General features: G+C 39.4%; 1 protein-coding gene across 2 annotated transcripts in view; it reads left to right on the top strand.

The window, feature by feature from the left end:
• LOC141144400 (ATP-dependent translocase ABCB1-like) overlaps positions 1 to 24,069 on the top strand; it is a 133,661-nt gene that overhangs the window by 11,764 nt on the left and 97,828 nt on the right. For both annotated transcript variants that reach the window (XM_073630054.1, XM_073630055.1), the window contains 6 exons: positions 780 to 837; positions 17,242 to 17,386; positions 17,986 to 18,049; positions 20,033 to 20,224; positions 21,050 to 21,221; positions 21,309 to 21,433. In XM_073630054.1, coding sequence (XP_073486155.1) covers positions 780 to 837; positions 17,242 to 17,386; positions 17,986 to 18,049; positions 20,033 to 20,224; positions 21,050 to 21,221; positions 21,309 to 21,433 — 756 coding nt within the window. The remainder of the gene's footprint in view (positions 1 to 779; positions 838 to 17,241; positions 17,387 to 17,985; positions 18,050 to 20,032; positions 20,225 to 21,049; positions 21,222 to 21,308; positions 21,434 to 24,069) is intronic.

The raw sequence follows: 24,069 nt of genomic DNA, 5'->3' as shown, positions 1-24,069 counted from the left end.
AAAAAAGCAGATACTTGACGCAAAAGCAAAATTCACCCTAGTTGTCTTTTGGTGCATTATAGCAAGAATTAATCTAATCTTTGGGAAAAACTGTTTGGAAAGCTCCCGTGTAAACTGTGCTATATGTAAACCTTATCATTGAATTTTTCTACTTTGCTCCCTTTTTGCCAATTAAATACAATGCTGGGGAAGTGTTTTGTTATATCTCTTCAGTAAGCGTAATGATAATATCCATTGATCCTGCTGTAAATTGCGCGAAAGCATAACTTGCTATGCTCTAGGCTCTATGTTGGCTGACTATTGGTATTGTTTCTAGCTCTCTCTCTGTGGACTACAGAATACTCCCCCTCTATGTTATGGAGATGAAGAGAGGGGCAAGTGTTCTGTAGTCCTAAAACATCTCCTGTGCTAAGGTTTCAATGCTCTACTGCACTATGTTTATAAAAGAGCAGTGCTGTCACCCTAGGACAGGAAGTGTGTTCTTGAAAGGATCACCAAATAAAAATAAAATTTAAAAAATCCTGAAAAAAAAGAAAACGAATGCAGCTGCCATATCTAAAGACTGGATGCAATATATAACATTTTGTTTTTTGGGGTTGGCTACGCATTAATACTATTTATTACTAACAAATACAAACTGTAGATACATGACAATGATGCTTTATCCATTGTATTACAACTAAATGTGACAGCTATCAAGATACTTATATTTAATTATATTAATATTAAATATGCTGTTATATATGTTCATCTTCAACTATTTTGGCTTTTTCTATTAGAGACTCAAAATTGTCTTGTAGAAAGTCTCCCAAGGAAATGGTGGGATTCTTTGAACTGGTCAGTATGTCTTATGTATTTCTTAAAATAACTCTAAAGCCCTTTTGGAGACAAACATTTGGGATGCTTTGTAGATTAATCTTCCACCTGTTTCCTCTGCTGCAGATAGATGTTTGTGTCTGCAGTATTGTACAGTATATACAATGGTAATTATAGACTGTAATGTACAAGGAGCTTAGGTCAGTGGACACAGTATCTCATAAAGGGAAGACAAGTCTTCTAGAACTCTGCTAAATTATATTTGTGTCTAAACTGCTCAAGTGTAATTTCAGAAGACAACAACCCATTTCCTTAAATAACTTGGTCAGGAAAATACCACATTATGGCCACTAGATGGAACTGATGATTGTAGGAAATAAACATATTGGAAACATGACATGCTTAGACATTCGTATAGCAATTCTTATTCATAATTAGACTCCATACTGTTTAGGGGATCTTTTGGATATTCTTGGCTCTAACAATGAGGGAGGAGAATGAGGGGGTGTTCTGCGATTCTTCTCTGGCCATTCTATTATATCATACAAATGTACCACTCTCCCTGAAGGATTAGAAGCCCAGTACTTTACTAAATCTAACCGGCTTTTCCCTACCTATCGTTACGTGCATAAGGTATGACGTAAAGCAAAACAAATACAGGAGGTGACTGGTTTTACTTATTATAGCCCTATCCGGAACCACTACACCTACCTGGAGTTGGCCAAGCTTTCCTATGCCACTAAATGGCATATGCACGGCATTACACATTTAAAATATGTTTTTGGGGTGGGAAAATTGTTATTGTTTTCTTCTTTACAAACTACGTATCATATACCACAGTCTATGCATTTCTACTATGCATAGCTGCACCACACAGTCGCACCTCAAAACATATTGTAATGCCCAGTACACAGAATAGGATTTTCCGACAACAAAATCCATGGGATTTTTTCCAACGGATGTTGGCTCAACTTGTCTTGCATACACACGGTCACACAAGGTTGGTTGGAAATTCCGAACGTCAAGAATGCGGTGACGTACAACACGTACGATGAGCCGAGAAAAATGAAATTCAATAGCCAGTGCTGCTCTTCTTGATGCCGAGCATGCGTGGCACTTTGTGCGTCGGAATTGTGTACACACGATCGGAATTTCCGACAACGGATTTTGTTGTCGGAAAATTTTATAGCCTAATGGCCTGTGTGCATGAGCCCTTACTCTTTTTCTATTTCGAAGCTTATCAAGGCAAAGAAAAGTTGCAGCCCAATCTGGGGGAAATAACCAGCAAGCAATGGGAGATGGCTTTGGAGGCAGTACATGATAGATACATAAATACATCTCAGCACCTTTCCTAACTATACTTCTTGCTGAGAGTACACTATATTCCTTTTAAATTGTTCAAGATGGGACTTCTCCCTGACCCTGCCTGTCCTAAATGTAGCAGGGGTCATGGAGATCTCATTCATGTGCTCTGGCACTGTCCAAAGTTACATAGATACTGGGAATCCATACTTTGCACTATTAATCAATCCTTTCAGTGTCCTGTGCCCCTGGAATTCAAATGCTGTTTACAGGGTGTTCTAGATGACGTAATCTCAGATGCTTTTGGTAAGGAAGCAGTTTTTAGGGCCCTGTTTCAGGCCCATAGGGTCATTTTGGTTCACTGGAAAAGGTGCTTCTCCTCCCACCCACAGAGAATGAGTAACACATATGGGTACCACCCCCAGATATGAGCGGGTTATCTACCACAATAGGGGATGCCCATTCAAATTTGAAAAAGTATTAGGTAGATGGGTATATATTCCTGGTCTGGCTCCTGTGGAACTGGTTATGGATAGGTTGCTGGGGTAATGTGTTGCTTGTTTCTACACATTATTTATCAAACTGCTTGTGTTCACCAAGTCAATGGAATTGTGTATGCCAATTTTTGTAGTTGGTTGCTTTCTAATTTGGAGGTGACGTGGACATTGGATTGGTGGGTATCAACCCTATTCATTGTGGACTGGAATGGAATACTGGTAGAGCGTTTTTGTATTGCTGTAAGCATATGCAACGGTGGTAGTTGGATATCTGTCTAGTTATGGAATATGTATGCTTGTACGAACCTAATAAAGTTTTTTCTGACAAAAAAACAAAAAAAATGAGGAACATATGAACATTCTAAAAAGTAGGGGCTGTAAAGGATTCTTTTCTATCTGTCCATTCACACACACATTTTCTTTGTCTAGCGGAAATCTATTAGCATAGTTAATGTGACAAATAAATCAGTAAAAAATGTATACCTGTAGCATACAATTCCCTATCGGAAGCATATGTGACAGTGCCAATGCATCCTCTATTTTTCTAGTTTTATTAAAACCTATAATCAGAGGCCTTTCCCCCCCAACTCCTGCTTCTGATTAGTAGGTTACATTTATAATATCATTAGGGGGCAGAATTGCTGTCTGGTGGCAGTGTAGTGGAGTGCCCCTTTACTCACCATGCTATAAGGCAGACGAAAGCCCCTATAACTACATTTCCCACAACTCCCTGGCTTCCTGGACATGCCCAGGGAGTATACATTTCTCAGCTTCACTCCCTCAGCAGCTCATAGAGACCCCACTTGAGGCAGAGGTATATGGGCAAGTGAAAGGTAAAATGCCCTCCATTGTCAGAACCAGAATGAAGGCAGTCAGGCAGCTGCTTAAAGCATGCAGCTTCTCCAGCTACTGTGGAGAGACCCTCCCAAGAGTATTCCAGTTGGTCTTTTGTCCTTGGGCCTTGGATCCATCCAGCTGTTCTCCTGTATACCAGAGCTACCCTGGACTTCCTTGAGAGGGACAATGTCTATGAGGATAATCACATTAGCTGTTTGTGTTCTAAACAGTTTTTACTGAAGTAGTGATTTTCAGCTTGACTCTCTGTTGCTATAAATTCTTGTAGCGATTATGCTATGCAAAACAAAGAAGAAGGTGCTTCTAAGTGCAGTGATAAAACTCATTGATATGCCTGTTTTTCTCTTCCATCTTGTAAGTGTTTTAACCATTCCTTGTCATTAAAGTGTTTTATTACTGCACTTAGCAGCGCCTTCTTCTCTGCTTTGTTTTTCCTATAGAGTGTGCTTCCCTCTTCTGAAGTGCTGCTGTGATGCATTAATCACATTTCAAAGGTCAGTCGTGTACTGTTTGTTAAAGTCTCCTTGTTATACAGAGCGCCCTATTCTCAACACCCCTTGATTATGCTATGCAGCTACACATTACCCTGAGTTACAGAGACATTGCTGTGAAGAGTCCATGTTGTGGAGCTTTCATTTTTCTGCAGTGTATGCATGTTTTTGCCATCTTGAAAGTGTTTTGCATCAGTGGCATTGCTATGGAATTGCAAGGGGTGTGGACGGCACCCGGGTGATACCTGCCAGAGGGGTGACACCCAGGTTCAGATTGCCTCTGCCGCTGTCACTATCGCAGCAGAGCGGAGAGTAGGAAGCAAAACACTTCTGTACACACAGCAGGAGACAGCAGTGCTGAAAAGAGTAAAACTAAAATATAAAATATAAAGAGTGCAGCGCTGGACATGTGAAATAAATAGTGAAGTTTGATAAACCAATTATTTAAATGGTGAAAAAGTGATTCAAAGTCAATATATCAAAATATATGTATATATATTGTAAATGTTTTAGAACGTAGACATATGAATTAAAATAAGTGAAGAAAAAACTCCTGTAAATAAAACTTATGACAACACATAAAAGTCCACTGTGTATATAATGTGATGTAGATTTCAGGGATACATCTTCAATATTCACTGTTGCCCACCACCGAATAGATGAAAAAAAGGCTTACCAGAAAGCCTGTGACCGCCCTTATTCAGGGGGGTCAAACAAGCTTAGCAGATATAGGGGAGCCACCACAGGAGTACTCCAGGGGACACCGACAGACCGATGCGTTAGGGCTCCTTGCCAGATCGCGAACCAGCCGACAACCGCTATAGATGCTCTCTCAGATCCTATCCTCTCATAGGGCAAACTTGAAATTTCCACGGATCCGGTGCAAGAAGATGTGGTTTGTAATGCCAAAAAAAGAAACAAAGAGAAATGCTCCACTGGTGCAGATAACTTGGGTTTCCTTTATTGGTAACTTTCGGTATATAGCATTAAAAACCAAAAGAAATAAAATAAAACCGAACAGGATAAAAAACGACACTACCGCCGTTTATTTTAAAATCGCGCATGCGCGGTGCGTGCAATGTTGTGACCCTACGGCCGTTTCGTCACAACTGACGTCATCAGGGGTACGCACCGACGCACGCGCATGCGCATTAAATACACAAGCGTCAAAACAGAGGACGCTATGATTGGTTCACACAAGGCTGTGCTTCATTTGGATAGATACTGGAGAATTAACTAAAGGGGATAATTACCACAAACATGGAGACTAATAAATCAATTGAAAAGAGGGATCGTCAGGCTGTTAAACTTCACCCCATGAAGATAACAGCCTACGAATATTCCACCAGTGCCATCTAGTGTCTTTTTAAATATTACACCAAAGCTTGACAGTAGCATATATACAGGCTGCTGTGTGAAAAATAGTGAAATTAGGAGTAGCATGAAAAATAAAAAATAAATATAAAACTATTATCACATCATAGTTATTATTTTAATGTCAGTAGACATTTTTAGAATTATAAAACTATTTTAATTAATTATAAAACTAACAAAAGCGGCAAACCTCATGTGATAGAGGCAGCAACATAGGACATCACTTCTAGTGCCATCTAGTGAGGTATTAGAAAATTGCACCAGAGTCAATGTTAGCCTTAATTCACACCATAAAATAAAATTAAATGAAATATAAAAAGAAAAAAGAAAAAAAATTAATTTAATATATTAAGGAAAGAGGGACTGAAGCCTGTTAATGCCTGTTGTGAAATCAATAACATAGCCTGCTCTTTACATTAATTCTAAAGTTCAAATACATAAATATCCAAATAAATATCCACCCCTGTTTAGGACCAAAAAAAGTGGAAAACTAAAATAATATAATATAAGAAGGATATTCAATAAAAGTATTTGAGATTCTTTAGGCTCCCTTCAGCACAAAGGGGTATATCCCTGCTAATCAATGCCTATCGTTAGAAGTGCATTAGGTAATCAGGATATATCAGAGTGGGACATCAACATCACCAACAACCTCATAAATTCAGCTGTTGTTGATAAAACAGTTGATGTCCCACTCTATATTTAAACCATTGGGGGCATGGGAACCAAGCCTAAAAATCCAGTTGGTTTCTGATCTGGATATGGTTCGCTTCCCATTACTGCCTCGCCAGTGTGGAACGTACTTTTCTATCCCTATAAAGGTGGTGCCACTGGGGTCTCTGTTGTGCACTTCATCATAGTGTCTAGAGACACTATGCTTATCGAACCCTTGTTTGATATTGGTGATATGCTCCCCTAACCTTACACTAAGTTTCCTGGTGGTTCGCCCCACGTATTCCAAACCACAAGGGCACCTAAGAAGGTACACCACACACTTGGAAGCACATGTTATAAGAGAATTAATAGGGTAAGTGACGCCTGTGCCTACCGATGTAAATTCTGTAAGCCTTCTTTGGCGTAATGCATTTACTCTACAAACCCTACATCTTCTACAGGGGGAGAAACCTTTTAGATCACCAAAAAAAGTCGGACGCTGTGGTGGATCAGGTACATTTGGTGCCAGAGTGTGCCTCAAACTCGTGGCCCCCCTAAATAAGACACGAGGGTTGTTGGGCAATAAAGGGCCAAGGATACGGTCGTTTTTAATGACCGGCCAGTGTCTTTTAATAATTCTCTTGATGGCCCAGTACTGGCTGGAGTAGGTGGTAAGAAAAGCCAAACTAAAGTCCTCCCCGTTGTTAACCTGGGGGGGTTTGTCCTTTAGAAGTTCCGTACGGTCCCTATTTCCAACCTCCACGATCAAGGTATCCAGCATAGTTGCCTCATAACCTTTGTCAAGAAATTTAGATTTTAAGGATGAGGCCTCTCTAAAGAATTCGTCTAAATTTGAACAATTCCGCCTTAAGCGTAGAAATTGGCCCTTAGGGACAGCGGACAACCATGATTGATGATGGCAAGAGTTAAGGGGGATAAAACTATTCCTATCAGTGGATTTGAAGAAAGTAGATGTAGTGATTCTACCATCCACTATAGTTATCAATAGGTCTAGAAAATGAATCTGTACTGAACTGGCCTCGTGAGTCAGGACTATGCCCCTGTCATTACTATTCAGGGAGAGGAGAAAATTGGATAAAGACTCAGAGTCGCCGTCCCAGATAAACAGGACGTCGTCAATGAATCTTTTCCACATGACGAGTTGGGAGGGTTTATTACATAAAACCACATCCTCCTCCCATTTGGCCATGAAGAGGTTGGCCATACTGGGAGCGAATTTCGCTCCCATGGCCACTCCCCTTGTTTGTAGGTAATGCACATTATTATGCCAAAAATGATTATGTGCCATCGAGAAATCCAATAGCTCCATCACAAAGTTGCATTGTGTGGTGGAGATATTGGAGTCCCGATAGAGGAAATGTCGCACCGCTTCATGACCCAATTGATGGGATATGGATGTATAAAGCGATGCGACATCCGCAGTCACTAGCATATATGTATCTTTCCAATCCATGCTGCCCAATATGTTAAGGACGTGTTTAGTGTCCTTAAGGAAAGCGGGGGTGCCCATCACCAGTGGCTGTAGATAAAAATCAATATATTTACCAACACGTGAAGTGATAGAATCTATACCACTGATGATGGGCCTTCCCGGAGGGTTAACCAAAGTCTTGTGAATCTTTGGCAAGATGTACATGACTGGCAACCTAGGGGCCAGTGGAATAAGATGTTCTCTCTCTTTTTTATTCAGAATCCCCATATTATACCCCTTGTCAATCAAACCTTTCAACTCCCGTTTAAAGCTGAGAGTTGGGTCAGATTGCAAGGGTAAATAGGTGTCGGCATCAGAAAGGATCCTCTGCATCTCATTATTATAGGAGTCTTTATCCAAGATGACAATGGCACCGCCTTTGTCGGCGGGGCGTATAATAATGTCTTTCCTCCTACATAAAGCTTCAATTCCAGTTTTAACTTTATATTCAGGTTGTACTGTTCTCATTTTTAAATTAGCTAAATCCTTCAGTACTAAATCCTTGAATATAGCGACATTCGGTGCTGAATTTCCAGGGGGGTTATACAGTGAGGCATTCGACAAACCTGAATGCACCACTGTGGAAGCCTCTCTTGCAAGTTGTCTAGATGGATTACTCAGAATATACCGTTTAATGTTGAGTTTACGTGTATATTTCTGCACATCTATAAATGTCTGGAATTTATTCAAATTCCGCGGTGGCACAAATTTTAAACCTTTATTCAAGGTAAAGAGTTCTTGTTTGGAGAGTTCTTTGGTGCTTAAGTTTATAATCCCTTTTGTGTCTAAAGCCTCCTTCTTTTTGGGGTAAAGTTTCCTCCCCCCTCTGCACCCTCTCTTGCGTCGCCGTTTCGTTTGGTTCTTCCTCTGCCTGCCACCTGAAAATCCCGTCTAAAGCGGTTATTTTCCTGTTGGCTTTGAGGAGGGCCAAAGATATTTTGATTACCATTTGAACCAACTATGGATCCCTCCATGGTCCGTGCCAAAGGGGAAAATCTATTGCTAGTTCCAATTTCCCAACCTTGTTGTTCACGTTCAACTATTCCCTCATCATATCTCTGTCCACCCCGATGGATTTGCTGATTGTGGTGGTATTGCCCACCATCAAAATCTTGGTGGGCCTCACCACCCCTATGTTGTCTCCAGGATGAAGATGGATTATGGTATATTCGGGGGAGAGATCCTCTACTCCTAGCCCTACCTTTTACATGGTTGGGATATTGCTGTGAATCCCTACCTCTAGGATGGGGAAAATTATGGGGGATCATTGATTGATTCTCCCTCCGCGATTCCTGAGTAGTAGGTATAGTTTGCAAATTACTTGTGGTAATGTTGGCAGCTGGAAGATCAGAAGGAGGGGGGATCTGCCATTTAAAGACTAAATTGTCTTTATAGTCCTTAATGTCCCTATTATATTTTCTCCTCTTTTTCTGTTTTTGTTCCATCTCTTCTTTTATCAAGATGGTTTTAAGTGCCTCTGATCTCCGGACATATTCCTGATCATCCTTAAAGGGGGCTAGTTTACTTCTAATGGAATTTATTTCTATGTCTAGCATTGTTAATTTCCTTTTCTTCTTGGCTACCAGGAATTGCAGGAAACCAACCCCCGCTTCGTTAAAATATTTGAACCATTCCCCTAATTCATTATCCTCTTTCTGGGGATTGACCTCCCACCTTAGGCTCCTCGGGACCATATTTTCTTTTATATACTCTTCCAAGTATGCTATATCCCATCTGGCATGTACTTCTGTGATGGTGAGATTTTTAAGCCTAAGAAAACACCCTGCCAAATCATCTCTAGGGTCCTCCTTACCGTCAAAGACACCTACAGTGTCCGTGACCACCTGAGATCTATACTCAAAAATGTCCATTATGGACACACCAGCTGCAAAAACCGTATATCAAAAATACACAACAAAAGTTAAAGAAAAAGAAATTGCGCTAGGTGCATAAAAATTAATAAATAAATAAAGAAGATTCCTGCTGCTGTGCACTATAACCCCGATATAAGGGCACAAAAACAAAAACTAAAATATAAAAAGTGCAGCGCTGGACATGTGAAATAAATAGTGAAGTTTGATAAACCAATTATTTAAATGGTGAAAAAGTGATTCAAAGTCAATATATCAAAATATATGTATATATATTGTAAATATTTTAGAACGTAGACATATGAATTAAAATAAGTGAAGAAAAAACTCCTGTAAATAAAACTTATGACAACACATAAAAGTCCACTGTGTATATAATGTGATGTAGATTTCAGGGATACATCTTCAATATTCACTGTTGCCCACCACCGAATAGATGAAAAAAAGGCTTACCAGAAAGCCTGTGACCGCCCTTATTCAGGGGGGTCAAACAAGCTTAGCAGATATAGGGGAGCCACCACAGGAGTACTCCAGGGGACACCGACAGACCGATGCGTTAGGGCTCCTTGCCAGATCGCGAACCAGCCGACAACCGCTATAGATGCTCTCTCAGATCCTATCCTCTCATAGGGCAAACTTGAAATTTCCACGGATCCGGTGCAAGAAGATGTGGTTTGTAATGCCAAAAAAAGAAACAAAGAGAAATGCTCCACTGGTGCAGATAACTTGGGTTTCCTTTATTGGTAACTTTCGGTATATAGCATTAAAAACCAAAAGAAATAAAATAAAACCGAACAGGATAAAAAACGACACTACCGCCGTTTATTTTAAAATCGCGCATGCGCGGTGCGTGCAATGTTGTGACCCTACGGCCGTTTCGTCACAACTGACGTCATCAGGGGTACGCACCGACGCACGCGCATGCGCATTAAATACACAAGCGTCAAAACAGAGGACGCTATGATTGGTTCACACAAGGCTGTGCTTCATTTGGATAGATACTGGAGAATTAACTAAAGGGGATAATTACCACAAACATGGAGACTAATAAATCAATTGAAAAGAGGGATCGTCAGGCTGTTAAACTTCACCCCATGAAGATAACAGCCTACGAATATTCCACCAGTGCCATCTAGTGTCTTTTTAAATATTACACCAAAGCTTGACAGTAGCATATATACAGGCTGCTGTGTGAAAAATAGTGAAATTAGGAGTAGCATGAAAAATAAAAAATAAACATAAAACTATTATCACATCATAGTTATTATTTTAATGTCAGTAGACATTTTTAGAATTATAAAACTATTTTAATTAATTATAAAACTAACAAAAGCGGCAAACCTCATGTGATAGAGGCAGCAACATAGGACATCACTTCTAGTGCCATCTAGTGAGGTATTAGAAAATTGCACCAGAGTCAATGTTAGCCTTAATTCACACCATAAAATAAAATTAAATGAAATATAAAAAGAAAAAAGAAAAAAAATTAATTTAATATATTAAGGAAAGAGGGACTGAAGCCTGTTAATGCCTGTTGTGAAATCAATAACATAGCCTGCTCTTTACATTAATTCTAAAGTTCAAATACATAAATATCCAAATAAATATCCACCCCTGTTTAGGACCAAAAAAAGTGGAAAACTAAAATAATATAATATAAGAAGGATATTCAATAAAAGTATTTGAGATTCTTTAGGCTCCCTTCAGCACAAAGGGGTATATCCCTGCTAATCAATGCCTATCGTTAGAAGTGCATTAGGTAATCAGGATATATCAGAGTGGGACATCAACATCACCAACAACCTCATAAATTCAGCTGTTGTTGATAAAACAGTTGATGTCCCACTCTATATTTAAACCATTGGGGGCATGGGAACCAAGCCTAAAAATCCAGTTGGTTTCTGATCTGGATATGGTTCGCTTCCCATTACTGCCTCGCCAGTGTGGAACGTACTTTTCTATCCCTATAAAGGTGGTGCCACTGGGGTCTCTGTTGTGCACTTCATCATAGTGTCTAGAGACACTATGCTTATCTTTGGCCCTCCTCAAAGCCAACAGGAAAATAACCGCTTTAGACGGGATTTTCAGGTGGCAGGCAGAGGAAGAACCAAACGAAACGGCGACGCAAGAGAGGGTGCAGAGGGGGGAGGAAACTTTACCCCAAAAAGAAGGAGGCTTTAGACACAAAAGGGATTATAAACTTAAGCACCAAAGAAATCTCCAAACAAGAACTCTTTACCTTGAATAAAGGTTTAAAATTTGTGCCACCGCGGAATTTGAATAAATTCCAGACATTTATAGATGTGCAGAAATATACACGTAAACTCAACATTAAACGGTATATTCTGAGTAATCCATCTAGACAACTTGCAAGAGAGGCTTCCACAGTGGTGCATTCAGGTTTGTCGAATGCCTCACTGTATAACCCCCCTGGAAATTCAGCACCGAATGTCGCTATATTCAAGGATTTAGTACTGAAGGATTTAGCTAATTTAAGAATGAGAACAGTACAACCTGAATATAAAGTTAAAACTGGAATTGAAGCTTTATGTAGGAGGAAAGACATTATTATACGCCCCGCCGACAAAGGCGGTGCCATTGTCATCTTGGATAAAGACTCCTATAATAATGAGATGCAGAGGATCCTTTCTGATGCCGACACCTATTTACCCTTGCAATCTGACCCAACTCTCAGCTTTAAACGGGAGTTGAAAGGTTTGATTGACAAGGGGTATAATATGGGGATTCTGAATAAAAAAGAGAGAGAACATCTTATTCCACTGGCCCCTAGGTTGCCAGTCATGTACATCTTGCCAAAGATTCACAAGACTTTGGTTAACCCTCCGGGAAGGCCCATCATCAGTGGTATAGATTCTATCACTTCACGTGTTGGTAAATATATTGATTTTTATCTACAGCCACTGGTGATGGGCACCCCCGCTTTCCTTAAGGACACTAAACACGTCCTTAACATATTGGGCAGCATGGATTGGAAAGATACATATATGCTAGTGACTGCGGATGTCGCATCGCTTTATACATCCATATCCCATCAATTGGGTCATGAAGCGGTGCGACATTTCCTCTATCGGGACTCCAATATCTCCACCACACAATGCAACTTTGTGATGGAGCTATTGGATTTCTCGATGGCACATAATCATTTTTGGCATAATAATGTGCATTACCTACAAACAAGGGGAGTGGCCATGGGAGCGAAATTCGCTCCCAGTATGGCCAACCTCTTCATGGCCAAATGGGAGGAGGATGTGGTTTTATGTAATAAACCCTCCCAACTCGTCATGTGGAAAAGATTCATTGACGACGTCCTGTTTATCTGGGACGGCGACTCTGAGTCTTTATCCAATTTTCTCCTCTCCCTGAATAGTAATGACAGGGGCATAGTCCTGACTCACGAGGCCAGTTCAGTACAGATTCATTTTCTAGACCTATTGATAACTATAGTGGATGGTAGAATCACTACATCTACTTTCTTCAAATCCACTGATAGGAATAGTTTTATCCCCCTTAACTCTTGTCATCATCAATCATGGTTGTCCGCTGTCCCTAAGGGCCAATTTCTACGCTTAAGGCGGAATTGTTCAAATTTAGACGAATTCTTTAGAGAGGCCTCATCCTTAAAATCTAAATTTCTTGACAAAGGTTATGAGGCAACTATGCTGGATACCTTGATCGTGGAGGTTGGAAATAGGGACCGTACGGAACTTCTAAAGGACAAACCCCCCCAGGTTAACAACGGGGAGGACTTTAGTTTGGCTTTTCTTACCACCTACTCCAGCCAGTACTGGGCCATCAAGAGAATTATTAAAAGACACTGGCCGGTCATTAAAAACGACCGTATCCTTGGCCCTTTATTGCCCAACAACCCTCGTGTCTTATTTAGGGGGGCCACGAGTTTGAGGCACACTCTGGCACCAAATGTACCTGATCCACCACAGCGTCCGACTTTTTTTGGTGATCTAAAAGGTTTCTCCCCCTGTAGAAGATGTAGGGTTTGTAGAGTAAATGCATTACGCCAAAGAAGGCTTACAGAATTTACATCGGTAGGCACAGGCGTCACTTACCCTATTAATTCTCTTATAACATGTGCTTCCAAGTGTGTGGTGTACCTTCTTAGGTGCCCTTGTGGTTTGGAATACGTGGGGCGAACCACCAGGAAACTTAGTGTAAGGTTAGGGGAGCATATCACCAATATCAAACAAGGGTTCGATAAGCATAGTGTCTCTAGACACTATGATGAAGTGCACAACAGAGACCCCAGTGGCACCACCTTTATAGGGATAGAAAAGTACGTTCCACACTGGCGAGGCAGTAATGGGAAGCGAACCATATCCAGATCAGAAACCAACTGGATTTTTAGGCTTGGTTCCCATGCCCCCAATGGTTTAAATATAGAGTGGGACATCAACTGTTTTATCAACAACAGCTGAATTTATGAGGTTGTTGGTGATGTTGATGTCCCACTCTGATATATCCTGATTACCTAATGCACTTCTAACGATAGGCATTGATTAGCAGGGATATACCCCTTTGTGCTGAAGGGAGCCTAAAGAATCTCAAATACTTTTATTGAATATCCTTCTTATATTATATTATTTTAGTTTTCCACTTTTTTTGGTCCTAAACAGGGGTGGATATTTATTTGGATATTTATGTATTTGAACTTTAGAATTAATGTAAAGAGCAGGCTATGTTATTGATTTCACAACAGGCATTAACAGGCTTCAGTCCCTCTTTCCTTAATATATTAAATTAATTTTTTTTCTTTTTTCTTTTTATATTTCATTTAATTTTATTTTATGGTGTGAATTAAGGCTAACATTGACTCTGGTGCAATTTTCTAATACCTCACTAGATGGCACTAGAAGTGATGTCCTATGTTGCTGCCTCTATCACATGAGGTTTGCCGCTTTTGTTAGTTTTATAATTAATTAAAATAGTTTTATAATTCTAAAAATGTCTACTGACATTAAAATAATAACTATGATGTGATAATAGTTTTATGTTTATTTTTTATTTTTCATGCTACTCCTAATTTCACTATTTTTCACACAGCAGCCTGTATATATGCTACTGTCAAGCTTTGGTGTAATATTTAAAAAGACACTAGATGGCACTGGTGGAATATTCGTAGGCTGTTATCTTCATGGGGTGAAGTTTAACAGCCTGACGATCCCTCTTTTCAATTGATTTATTAGTCTCCATGTTTGTGGTAATTATCCCCTTTAGTTAATTCTCCAGTATCTATCCAAATGAAGCACAGCCTTGTGTGAACCAATCATAGCGTCCTCTGTTTTGACGCTTGTGTATTTAATGCGCATGCGCGTGCGTCGGTGCGTACCCCTGATGACGTCAGTTGTGACGAAACGGCCGTAGGGTCACAACATTGCACGCACCGCGCATGCGCGATTTTAAAATAAACGGCGGTAGTGTCGTTTTTTATCCTGTTCGGTTTTATTTTATTTCTTTTGGTTTTTAATGCTATATACCGAAAGTTACCAATAAAGGAAACCCAAGTTATCTGCACCAGTGGAGCATTTCTCTTTGTTTCTTTTTTTGGCATTACAAACCACATCTTCTTGCACCGGATCCGTGGAAATTTCAAGTTTGCCCTATGAGAGGATAGGATCTGAGAGAGCATCTATAGCGGTTGTCGGCTGGTTCGCGATCTGGCAAGGAGCCCTAACGCATCGGTCTGTCGGTGTCCCCTGGAGTACTCCTGTGGTGGCTCCCCTATATCTGCTAAGCTTGTTTGACCCCCCTGAATAAGGGCGGTCACAGGCTTTCTGGTAAGCCTTTTTTTCATCTATTCGGTGGTGGGCAACAGTGAATATTGAAGATGTATCCCTGAAATCTACATCACATTATATACACAGTGGACTTTTATGTGTTGTCATAAGTTTTATTTACAGGAGTTTTTTCTTCACTTATTTTAATTCATATGTCTACGTTCTAAAATATTTACAATATATATACATATATTTTGATATATTGACTTTGAATCACTTTTTCACCATTTAAATAATTGGTTTATCAAACTTCACTATTTATTTCACATGTCCAGCGCTGCACTCTTTATATTTTAGTTTTTGTTTTTGTGCCCTTATATCGGGGTTATAGTGCACAGCAGCAGGAATCTTCTTTATTTATTTATTAATTTTTATGCACCTAGCGCAATTTCTTTTTCTTTAACTAGTGCTGAAAAGAGGGCAGTGGCTGGAGCTGCCGGAGTTACATTTCCAAGTTAACCAGGAGGTGATTGGTTGCTAGGTGGTTAATATGAAAAATGAACTCCAGCAGCTCCCACTCTCTATTCAGCGCTGCTGTGTCTCCCGCTTTGCATGCTTAAGTAATGTAGGAAGGGGCAGAGCTACAGAGCTTTTGTGTAATGTGAAGAAAGGGGAATAGCTGCAAGGGGCCGTGTATTGTCCAAGGGGATGTATAATGTGCAGGGGGCTTCCTAATGTCCAAGGGGCTGTGTAATGTGCAGGGGGCTGTGTAATGTAAATAAGTCCAGAGGTGCAGGGGCTGTGTAATGTAAAGGGGTCCAGAGGTGCAGGATCCTGTGTAATGTAAAGGGGTGCCAGAGGTGCAGGGAGCTGTGTAATGTAAGGGGATGCCAGAGGTGCAGGGGGCTGTGTAATGTAAGGGGGGTCAGAGGTGCAGGATGCTGTGTAATGTGAAGGGGTGTCAGAGATGCAGGGGGATGTTTAAAGTAAAGGGATGCCAGAGGTGCAGGGGGCTGTGTAATGTAAGGAGGGTCAGAGGTGCAGGATGCTGTGTAATGTGAAGGGGTGTCAGAGATGCAGGGCGATGTTTAAAGTAAAGGGGTGCCGGAGGTGCAGGGGGATGTGTAATGTGAAGGGGTGTCAGAGATGCAGGGGGATGTTTAATGTAAAGGGGTGCCTGAGGTGCAGGAGGCTGTGCAATGTAATGGGCTGCCAGAAGTGCAGGGGCTGTGTAATTTAAAGGGGTGCCAGATATTCAGGGGGCTGTGTAATGTGAAGAGGTGCCAGTGCTGCAGGGGTCTGTGTAATGTGAAGGGGTACCAGAGCTGCAGGGGGCTGTATAATGTAAAGGGGTGGTAGAGCTGCAGGGGGCTGTGATGTGAAAGGGTGCCAGAGCTGCAGGGGGCTGTGATGTGAAGGAGTCCCGCATGCTGTATCTTTGGCATACTTTCAGAAAAGGGGAAAAAGTGATTGGGGAAGCAGGGTGTGGCACCAGGTGACACCAATGCTAGTGACACCGCTATTTTCTATTACTTTTATCTTTGAACCTGTGTAATAAACTGCAAGTTACAGTTGCTTTCTGATCATTCGGCTGATTACCTATTTTGTTAAAAGAACACCATGGAAAAGGTGGAAAATTGGTCACAGATGAAAGAGCAGCTAAGTTTTATATCATTCACAAATTACTTGTCTCAAATGTTTGCTTGAGTCTAGGTATACCGTAAAGCAAAACTCTTTTTTCTGTGTAAAAAGTAAAAATAAATGCAAATGTAAAAAGTAAATGCCTTAGGAGGTAAAATCATTAGCATATTATTTAGACCTTCACAGAAATTAAAGCAAAATTATTATTATTCAGAATGGCAACCAGCTTGCTTCAGAAGCTATAGAAAGCTTTTGTTCTTTAAACCCTTACCAACCTATTCATTTATGCAGCCATTCATGCAGATTTTCTTTTAAACTCACCATCCCGGTACAGTTTCGCCACAGATATCAATTACTTTCCTCCTCTGCAGTAAATGAGAAAAAAGCAGAATCTGATAAAGCACTTTTAGAAGGCACAGTTTCTCTCCGAGAAAGATTTATAAATGTGGACCGTTATTAATATTTTTTCTCTTGTACTTACTGTATACTGTTTTCCAGCTGCGTTATGCAGATGCCTTTGATATCTTCCTCATGGTCATCGGCCTTATCTGTGCTGCAGCCAATGGGACAGGTTTGCCTATTCTCATCATTGTATTTGGAGACATGACAGACAACTTTGTCTTGAGTGGAATGAATGTGAATGGTAAGTGTAGGTATATACAGTGGAAAAAAACTGTTAATGAACTGCAAAAAATCCAGAATACAGTCTATTGGACCCTGGTGAGACCGATAAGCATCCTTTCATTACAGTATTGGGGTATAAAGACACCAGCATGGGTTAAGAACCCTGAGTGTGATCAAGAAGTATTGTAGGCTCCTCTGAGGTATAAGCCTTTTATGATCTTCATGAGAAAATCCCAAAAGGAAGTACTAAGAGGTGCATCCAGGTCATGCCCCCCCCCCCCCCCCAGTTTTGCCCTGTTGGTGGCAGACCTGTAGGTAGATAACTGCTAAAAAAAATTACAACGCATGAGGCAAGAATGTCCGGCTGGGATCAGGGCAGGCAGCATTCATAAAACAAGTCAGGATAAATGGCGATTAAAAGATTTCTAAAGACTGGGCAGATTGTAATCAGGAAAAAATAAAATAAATGGCCACTTATAAGAAAAGACTAAGGCACCTGATGTTTTATCAGTTACTCCATCCATAAATCATTTAGCCTATTAATGATCCACCATTGCTCACCCAACACTTATTGTACCTTTTTAAAGAATTGATTGTAATGTATATAATTTCTTGCAGCATCACTTAATACTTCTGATTGTTCAGAACTCCTTACGATTGACATAGAAGGTAAAATGACTAGGTAGGTAACATTAGCTTATCCTATTACATTGATATCCAACAAGCTGTTTTTTTTCATGCATTACCTAATGTACTTTTGGCTGTTCCAAAACTTTCAATATAAGAATTTTCAAAACAATAGGAACATGCAGAGTAATCATTTGCATATTTTCTGTTCTAAGTGGTTGGTTTACTTAAGTAGTAACTGTTTATTTTGCAGACAGAATGGTTATTTTCAGTCATTCAATAATGTGCAAGAAAAAAAAAATGGTTTCCCTTGCATGTAATGAGTGTTAAGTGAACAAAGATTTACTACATATACTATAAACTACGTGAACATTTTCCACTGCTTTATTAAATCATACCCTAATGCCGCCTACACACGTTCAGACTTTCCGCCAACAAAACCGTGGATTTTTTCCGAAGGATGTTGGCTCAAACTTGTCTTACATACACACAGTCAAACAAATGTTGGCCCAAAATTCCAAACGTGAGAACGCGGTGACGTACAACACGTACGACGAGCCGAGAAAAAGGAAGTTCAATAGCCAGTGCAGCTCCTTCTGCTTGATTCCGAGCATGCGTGAACTTTTGTGCAACGGACTTGTGTACACACGATCAGACTTTCCGACAACAAAGTAAAGTTGGCGGAAAATTTGAGAACCTGCCCTCAAACATATGTGGGCGGAAATTCCGACAGCAAATGTTCGATGGAGCATACATACGGTCGGACTTTCCGACAACAAGCTCACATTGAACATTTCCCGTCGGAAAGTCCGACCGTGTGTACGCGGCATTAGAGTAAACAAAAGTCATGTCAGTTCTAAGTCTAGATAAGGAAGGTACAATTGTCTTATTAAAACTGTAGGCTATCATTGCTGACTTCCTTCTGAAAATGCTAGTTCACTGGCTGTTTCTGACTTTAGTTCCTATTGACTCACAAACCCAGAACAAGTATTGTTAAATTAGAGTAAAATCCTGTATACTGAAATTCTTGCTTGTTTTACATCAGTGACCCAGGAAGCATTGAAGGAATTGGAGCAGCGCAGGTTTACTTTAAACAATTCTGTTAGAGTAAATAATAACTAATTAAAAAATAAAAAAAAACAATATATGGGTTCCAAACCCGCGCAAACAGAAAATATATTAAAAAAAAAATCAAGTATATGTGGATGGAGCTGCACGTTGTAAAATGTATAAACACCTCTCAGTATAAACAAATTTAAATTAACCGTGCTCCTGTGAATATATAAGTATATCAATCATATATAGTATCACCACCGTGGCAAATATAAATATATAAAACAACTCAAAACTTAGAAAAAGTGAATATATATTGTGAAGTCCATATTAAATCCTGTGGCTCCAAGTGCAAATAGCATCCTCAGTGAGTATAGGAAATTCTTCTCTCCACCAGCACGCAGACACACTACACACTCACCAGATACAGTAGACCCCTTTATTATAGGGGGTCAAATGCGCATAGGTGAAAAAAAGGATCTCAAGAATATCCCACGTAAGGTCTCAGAAGTGGAATCCAAGTAACTGCTGACATCCATTCAATGTAGATAAAGGCTGTACTTTAAACTCCAATGGTGCCATATAGGGAGAGGAAAAAGGGCCCTCATAGTGTAGTATTTAAAATATTTATTGTAAAATAAAAAGTACTGCATTTAAATCAGGGAAGACAAAAGATCAGCATGTGAGTATAAAGAACCCCGGTTTGCACTCCACCTCCATTCCAGATGACTGCAAATGACGTATTCATCAGCCCAGATCTCACGTCATCTGGGGTCATATAATGCCTCAATAATTTTGAGTATTTGTTCTGTTCTCTGTATTGCCATTTAAAGAAAATGTTATGGCATTTCTGCTTTAGAAGCTTTAAGGGATAGTAAGAAATGTCAGAGCAGGAAATGTGTGTGAATAATAAAGATGGTGACCTGTTAACAGTCTGTGTGTACTACTGAGACAAAACACTTAAGCCTTTTTTTTTCATTTTCAGGTTTTCCTATTACTATGTCGGGTTAGGCTGTGCTGTTTTTATCTTAAGTGTTTTCCAGATTTGGACATTTTTGGCCTCGGCTGCTCGCCAAATTCTGAGAATTCGGCAGAAGTTTTTCAGAGCAGTTCTTCATCAAGACATGTCTTGGTTTGATTCCACTCAGATTGGGACCTTGAACTCAAGACTTACTGAGTAAACAGTTCTATATATTTAATACAGTAAAAATAATCAAAAGCTAGCAGTAGTGCATTATAATAGGACTTTTGGCCCAGGGGCTAATAGCTGTGAACCTAGAGATCTTTACTAGGCACATTCCATCATCTAAATACAGTCCGTAAAAAAAAAGAAAATAATGTGATGGCATAGGGATACTACATTATATTTGGAAATAAGCTTTTGTAACTTCTCAACAAAATGGAATATTGTATATATTAAAGGAAAGGGCCAGGCAATATGGAAGAGGATGCAATAATGAGGATAGGCCAGGGACAACAGAAGTTATTCATCAGGGGTGACACACAGATGCAAGTTAAAGGTGATCCGGGGTCAGTAGCACAAATGAGCAAGAGCGTTGTTTGTCTTATATGTCCCCATAGGGAGATTTCTATTTACTTCCTACCCTAGAGATGCAATAGAACATGAGAGGAAATCTCCCTGAAGTATGAGGAATTACCCACTTATTTAGTTGTCACCATAACAGATGTCCCAGTTTGAAGACTTATCTTTAATTCTTGTTCTGGGAACTACTCTCACATTTTAGATTTCCCTTCACTTTCTGAAAATATTCATGAGGACATATAAATAGTGGAAACCCCCTCCAGTAGAGACACATATCAATAAGAACCTGAAAAGATGGTCGGACTTTTCCCCACTCTATCAAAAGTAAAAAATTAACAAATTAAAAAAAAAGTTTTGCCTTTACATATAATTTTTATTTAAAAAGAACAACCCCCTTCCCAAAAACCTTTGAAGTCAAGGTTTTGACTACTTTACTTAGACAGCTTTTTTTATTTCTAGTGACATAAATACCATCCATGAAGGTCTCGCTGATAAGATGTGCATATTTGTGCAGTTTCTTAGTACTTTTCTATCTGGAATTATCATTGGATTTGTGTATGGCTGGAAGCTAACACTGGTCATCTTGTCAGTTAGTCCACTACTTGGTGTGTCAGCAGCAATCTGGACCAAGGTATGTGTGTATATAATCTCATTTTTGCTTTTATCTTTTTTATGTATTAAATGTATTACTATTTTTTTATTTCTTACATCTTTCCAGCTTGTTGCATCGTTTACATCGAAGGAGTTACAAGCCTATGCAAAGGCCGGTGCAGTAGCAGAGGAAATTCTGGCAACTATACGGACAGTCATTGCTTTTAATGGACAACAGAAAGCTATAGATAAGTATGTTCATTGTATTAGGGGCTTATTAAACTGCTTTGGCTTGTTGCTACAAATATATATATATATATATATATATATATATATATATATATATATATATATATATATATATATATATAATATATATATATATTTTTTTGTTTTTTTTGTTTAATTTATTGGATGTTCAAAGACCATGGTTACCCCAAACTAATACTTTTATCTTTGGGGAGTGGTGGCTCAAATCGCAATGACAAAGCAAGGTCCACAAAGACATGGGTGGAGGAAATTGACTGGCCTGTAAAGAGTCCTGACCTTCACCCCAATAGAACACCTTTGGGATGAATTAGAGCGGACACTGCGAGCCAGGCCTTCTCGTCCACATCAGTGCCTGACCTCACAAATGCACTTCTGGAAGAATGTTCAAACATTCCCATAGAAACACTCCAAAAACCTTGTGGACAGCCTTCCCAGAAGAGTTGAAGCTGTTAAAGCTGCAAAGGGTGTGCTAACTCAATATTGAACCCTACAGTCTAAGACTGGGATGCCATTAAAGTTCATGTGTGTGTAAAGGCAGGCATCCCAATACTTTTGGTAATATAGTGTATATTATATATCAAGATTGAAACTCTTCTGAACAGAGCAGACAGGAATGTAGAGGTAGGGGTAGATGGGTCACTTCTCTGAATGTGTGTGTCTAAATTTGAGTTTGAGAGGTAGAACTTTGCTAACAATAAACTTATTTTCAGCAGAGCAGCAGTTAAGAATAGCTACATGGTAAATATTCCTATGCAATATTTCATATTTACGTGACTAAAAAAGTATGTATTTAGCATATAAAGCGACTAAACAAAAAGTCAGATACTTTAATAACACACATCCAAATATAACTTGCAGCATGCTGATTCATGAGTTAAATGTACAGGTATGCAGTGTTAATTTAATCTGTGAAAATATTTCCATCATTGTTTGCATGTTTTCATTGACAAAAACTAAACAAATATAAAATTAAATTTCAATATAGATGATTGAAATATGACTAAAACTAAAATGGCATTTTAGTTAGAAGACTATGACTAAGGCTCGATTCACACCTATGCATGTTGCTTTTGAGCGTTTTTGGAGGTTTTTTTTCATGCTTGCCACGTTTTTGAGCAGCGTTTTTGCGGCGTTTTTGCGGCGTTTTTGCCGCGTTTTGCGGTTTTTTGTTTTTTTTTTTTTTTTTTTTTACAGTTTTTTTTTACAGTCTAAAAAAAAAAAAAAAAAATTAAAAAAAAAAAAAAACAAAAAACGGCAAAAACGCATCAAAAACGCATCAAAAACGCTGCAAAAACGGTGCACTTGCGTTTTTGATGCTTGTCCATTGAAATCCATTACATGCAAAACGCTGCTTTTTGCATGAAAAAAAGTCCCCGACCCTTTCCAAAAATGCAGAAAAACAAAAAGGCATTGATGTGAACATGTTCCATAGGAACCCATGTTAAAAAATTCCCGTGCATTTCTGCAAAATGCATCAAAAAACGCGCTAGTGTGAATGGAGCCTTAGGCGTTGCGTCACAGCGTTGCGTCACAGCACGTGACTTTATCAAAGGGATGACGTCATCCCTTTGATAAAGTCACGTGCTGTGACGCAACGTGTCAGGGTAGGAGGAGCCAGGTGCCGACGCTTCTCGGGGACGGCCGTACCCGGAAGCTTTTATCGTCTCTGCTGCTATTTTCTGCTGACAGTTTTGGTTTTAAATGTAAGTTACTATTTTTTACAATAAATCTGTATTGAAAGTACTTCACTATGGAAGCATCTCCTTCTTCCCTATTATCATTCTGGGGTCTGTGTGAGCGCTGGTGATTAGTAGAGAAAAATCTGACCCACGCACACCTTGTGGAAGAGGGGGACAGCTGTTGGATCATCATCCCTTATAGAGAAACATCAACCTTCTGCTTTACTTGGCCTATTGGGGGCCGCTGATTGAGGTGAGAGGCTGGGGGAAACACCTGTGTGCTGCACCAGTTTTCAAGTGAATGAATCCAGCACTTAGTCACCTTATTGGCATGGTATTACCAACTTTTTGTACGGACATTACGAATCACACTGCATGAAGCAATATTTTCTTGGACTTTGATCACATTTTATGTCACAATTTTTCAATTATATTTAGAAATACTTTGAAGTGGGAGAGGTGTTGGATTTTGGGAGTTCATTCCAGAGTCGCATTTATATATATGCTATGCACAAATGTCACTTTTTTTGCACTTGATCACTTTTGCCTACATATGTGAAATAGAGTCGCTATTTTATATTTAATATTGCATTATAGTTGTTTGGTATTATCCACTTACCAGCAATACTTATTTTGGGTATTATTTAAATAATTTTTTTTGCTTTTACTTATTATGTTGAGGAAAATTATGCACATTATATGACACTTTTTGAGGTATTGTTATTTATTCTATAATATTTTATTTCATCATTATCACTGAGTTTAAAATCACCTTTGGTCACAGTTTCCACATAGTTTGGTTGAGGAATATTATATCCATTGGATGATTTATTTTATATATTTCTATTTGAAATGACCACCAGCATTTAACATTTTAGTTGGTTTGGCTGCCCCCTATTGGGAGTAGATAGTATTGCTTATTAAGGAAGTATTGAGTAT

This window comes from Aquarana catesbeiana, linkage group LG05, assembly GCF_042186555.1.
Source record: "Aquarana catesbeiana isolate 2022-GZ linkage group LG05, ASM4218655v1, whole genome shotgun sequence".
NCBI classification, from domain to species: Eukaryota; Metazoa; Chordata; class Amphibia; order Anura; family Ranidae; genus Aquarana; species Aquarana catesbeiana.
This window is presented reverse-complemented; position numbering and strand designations above follow the sequence as displayed.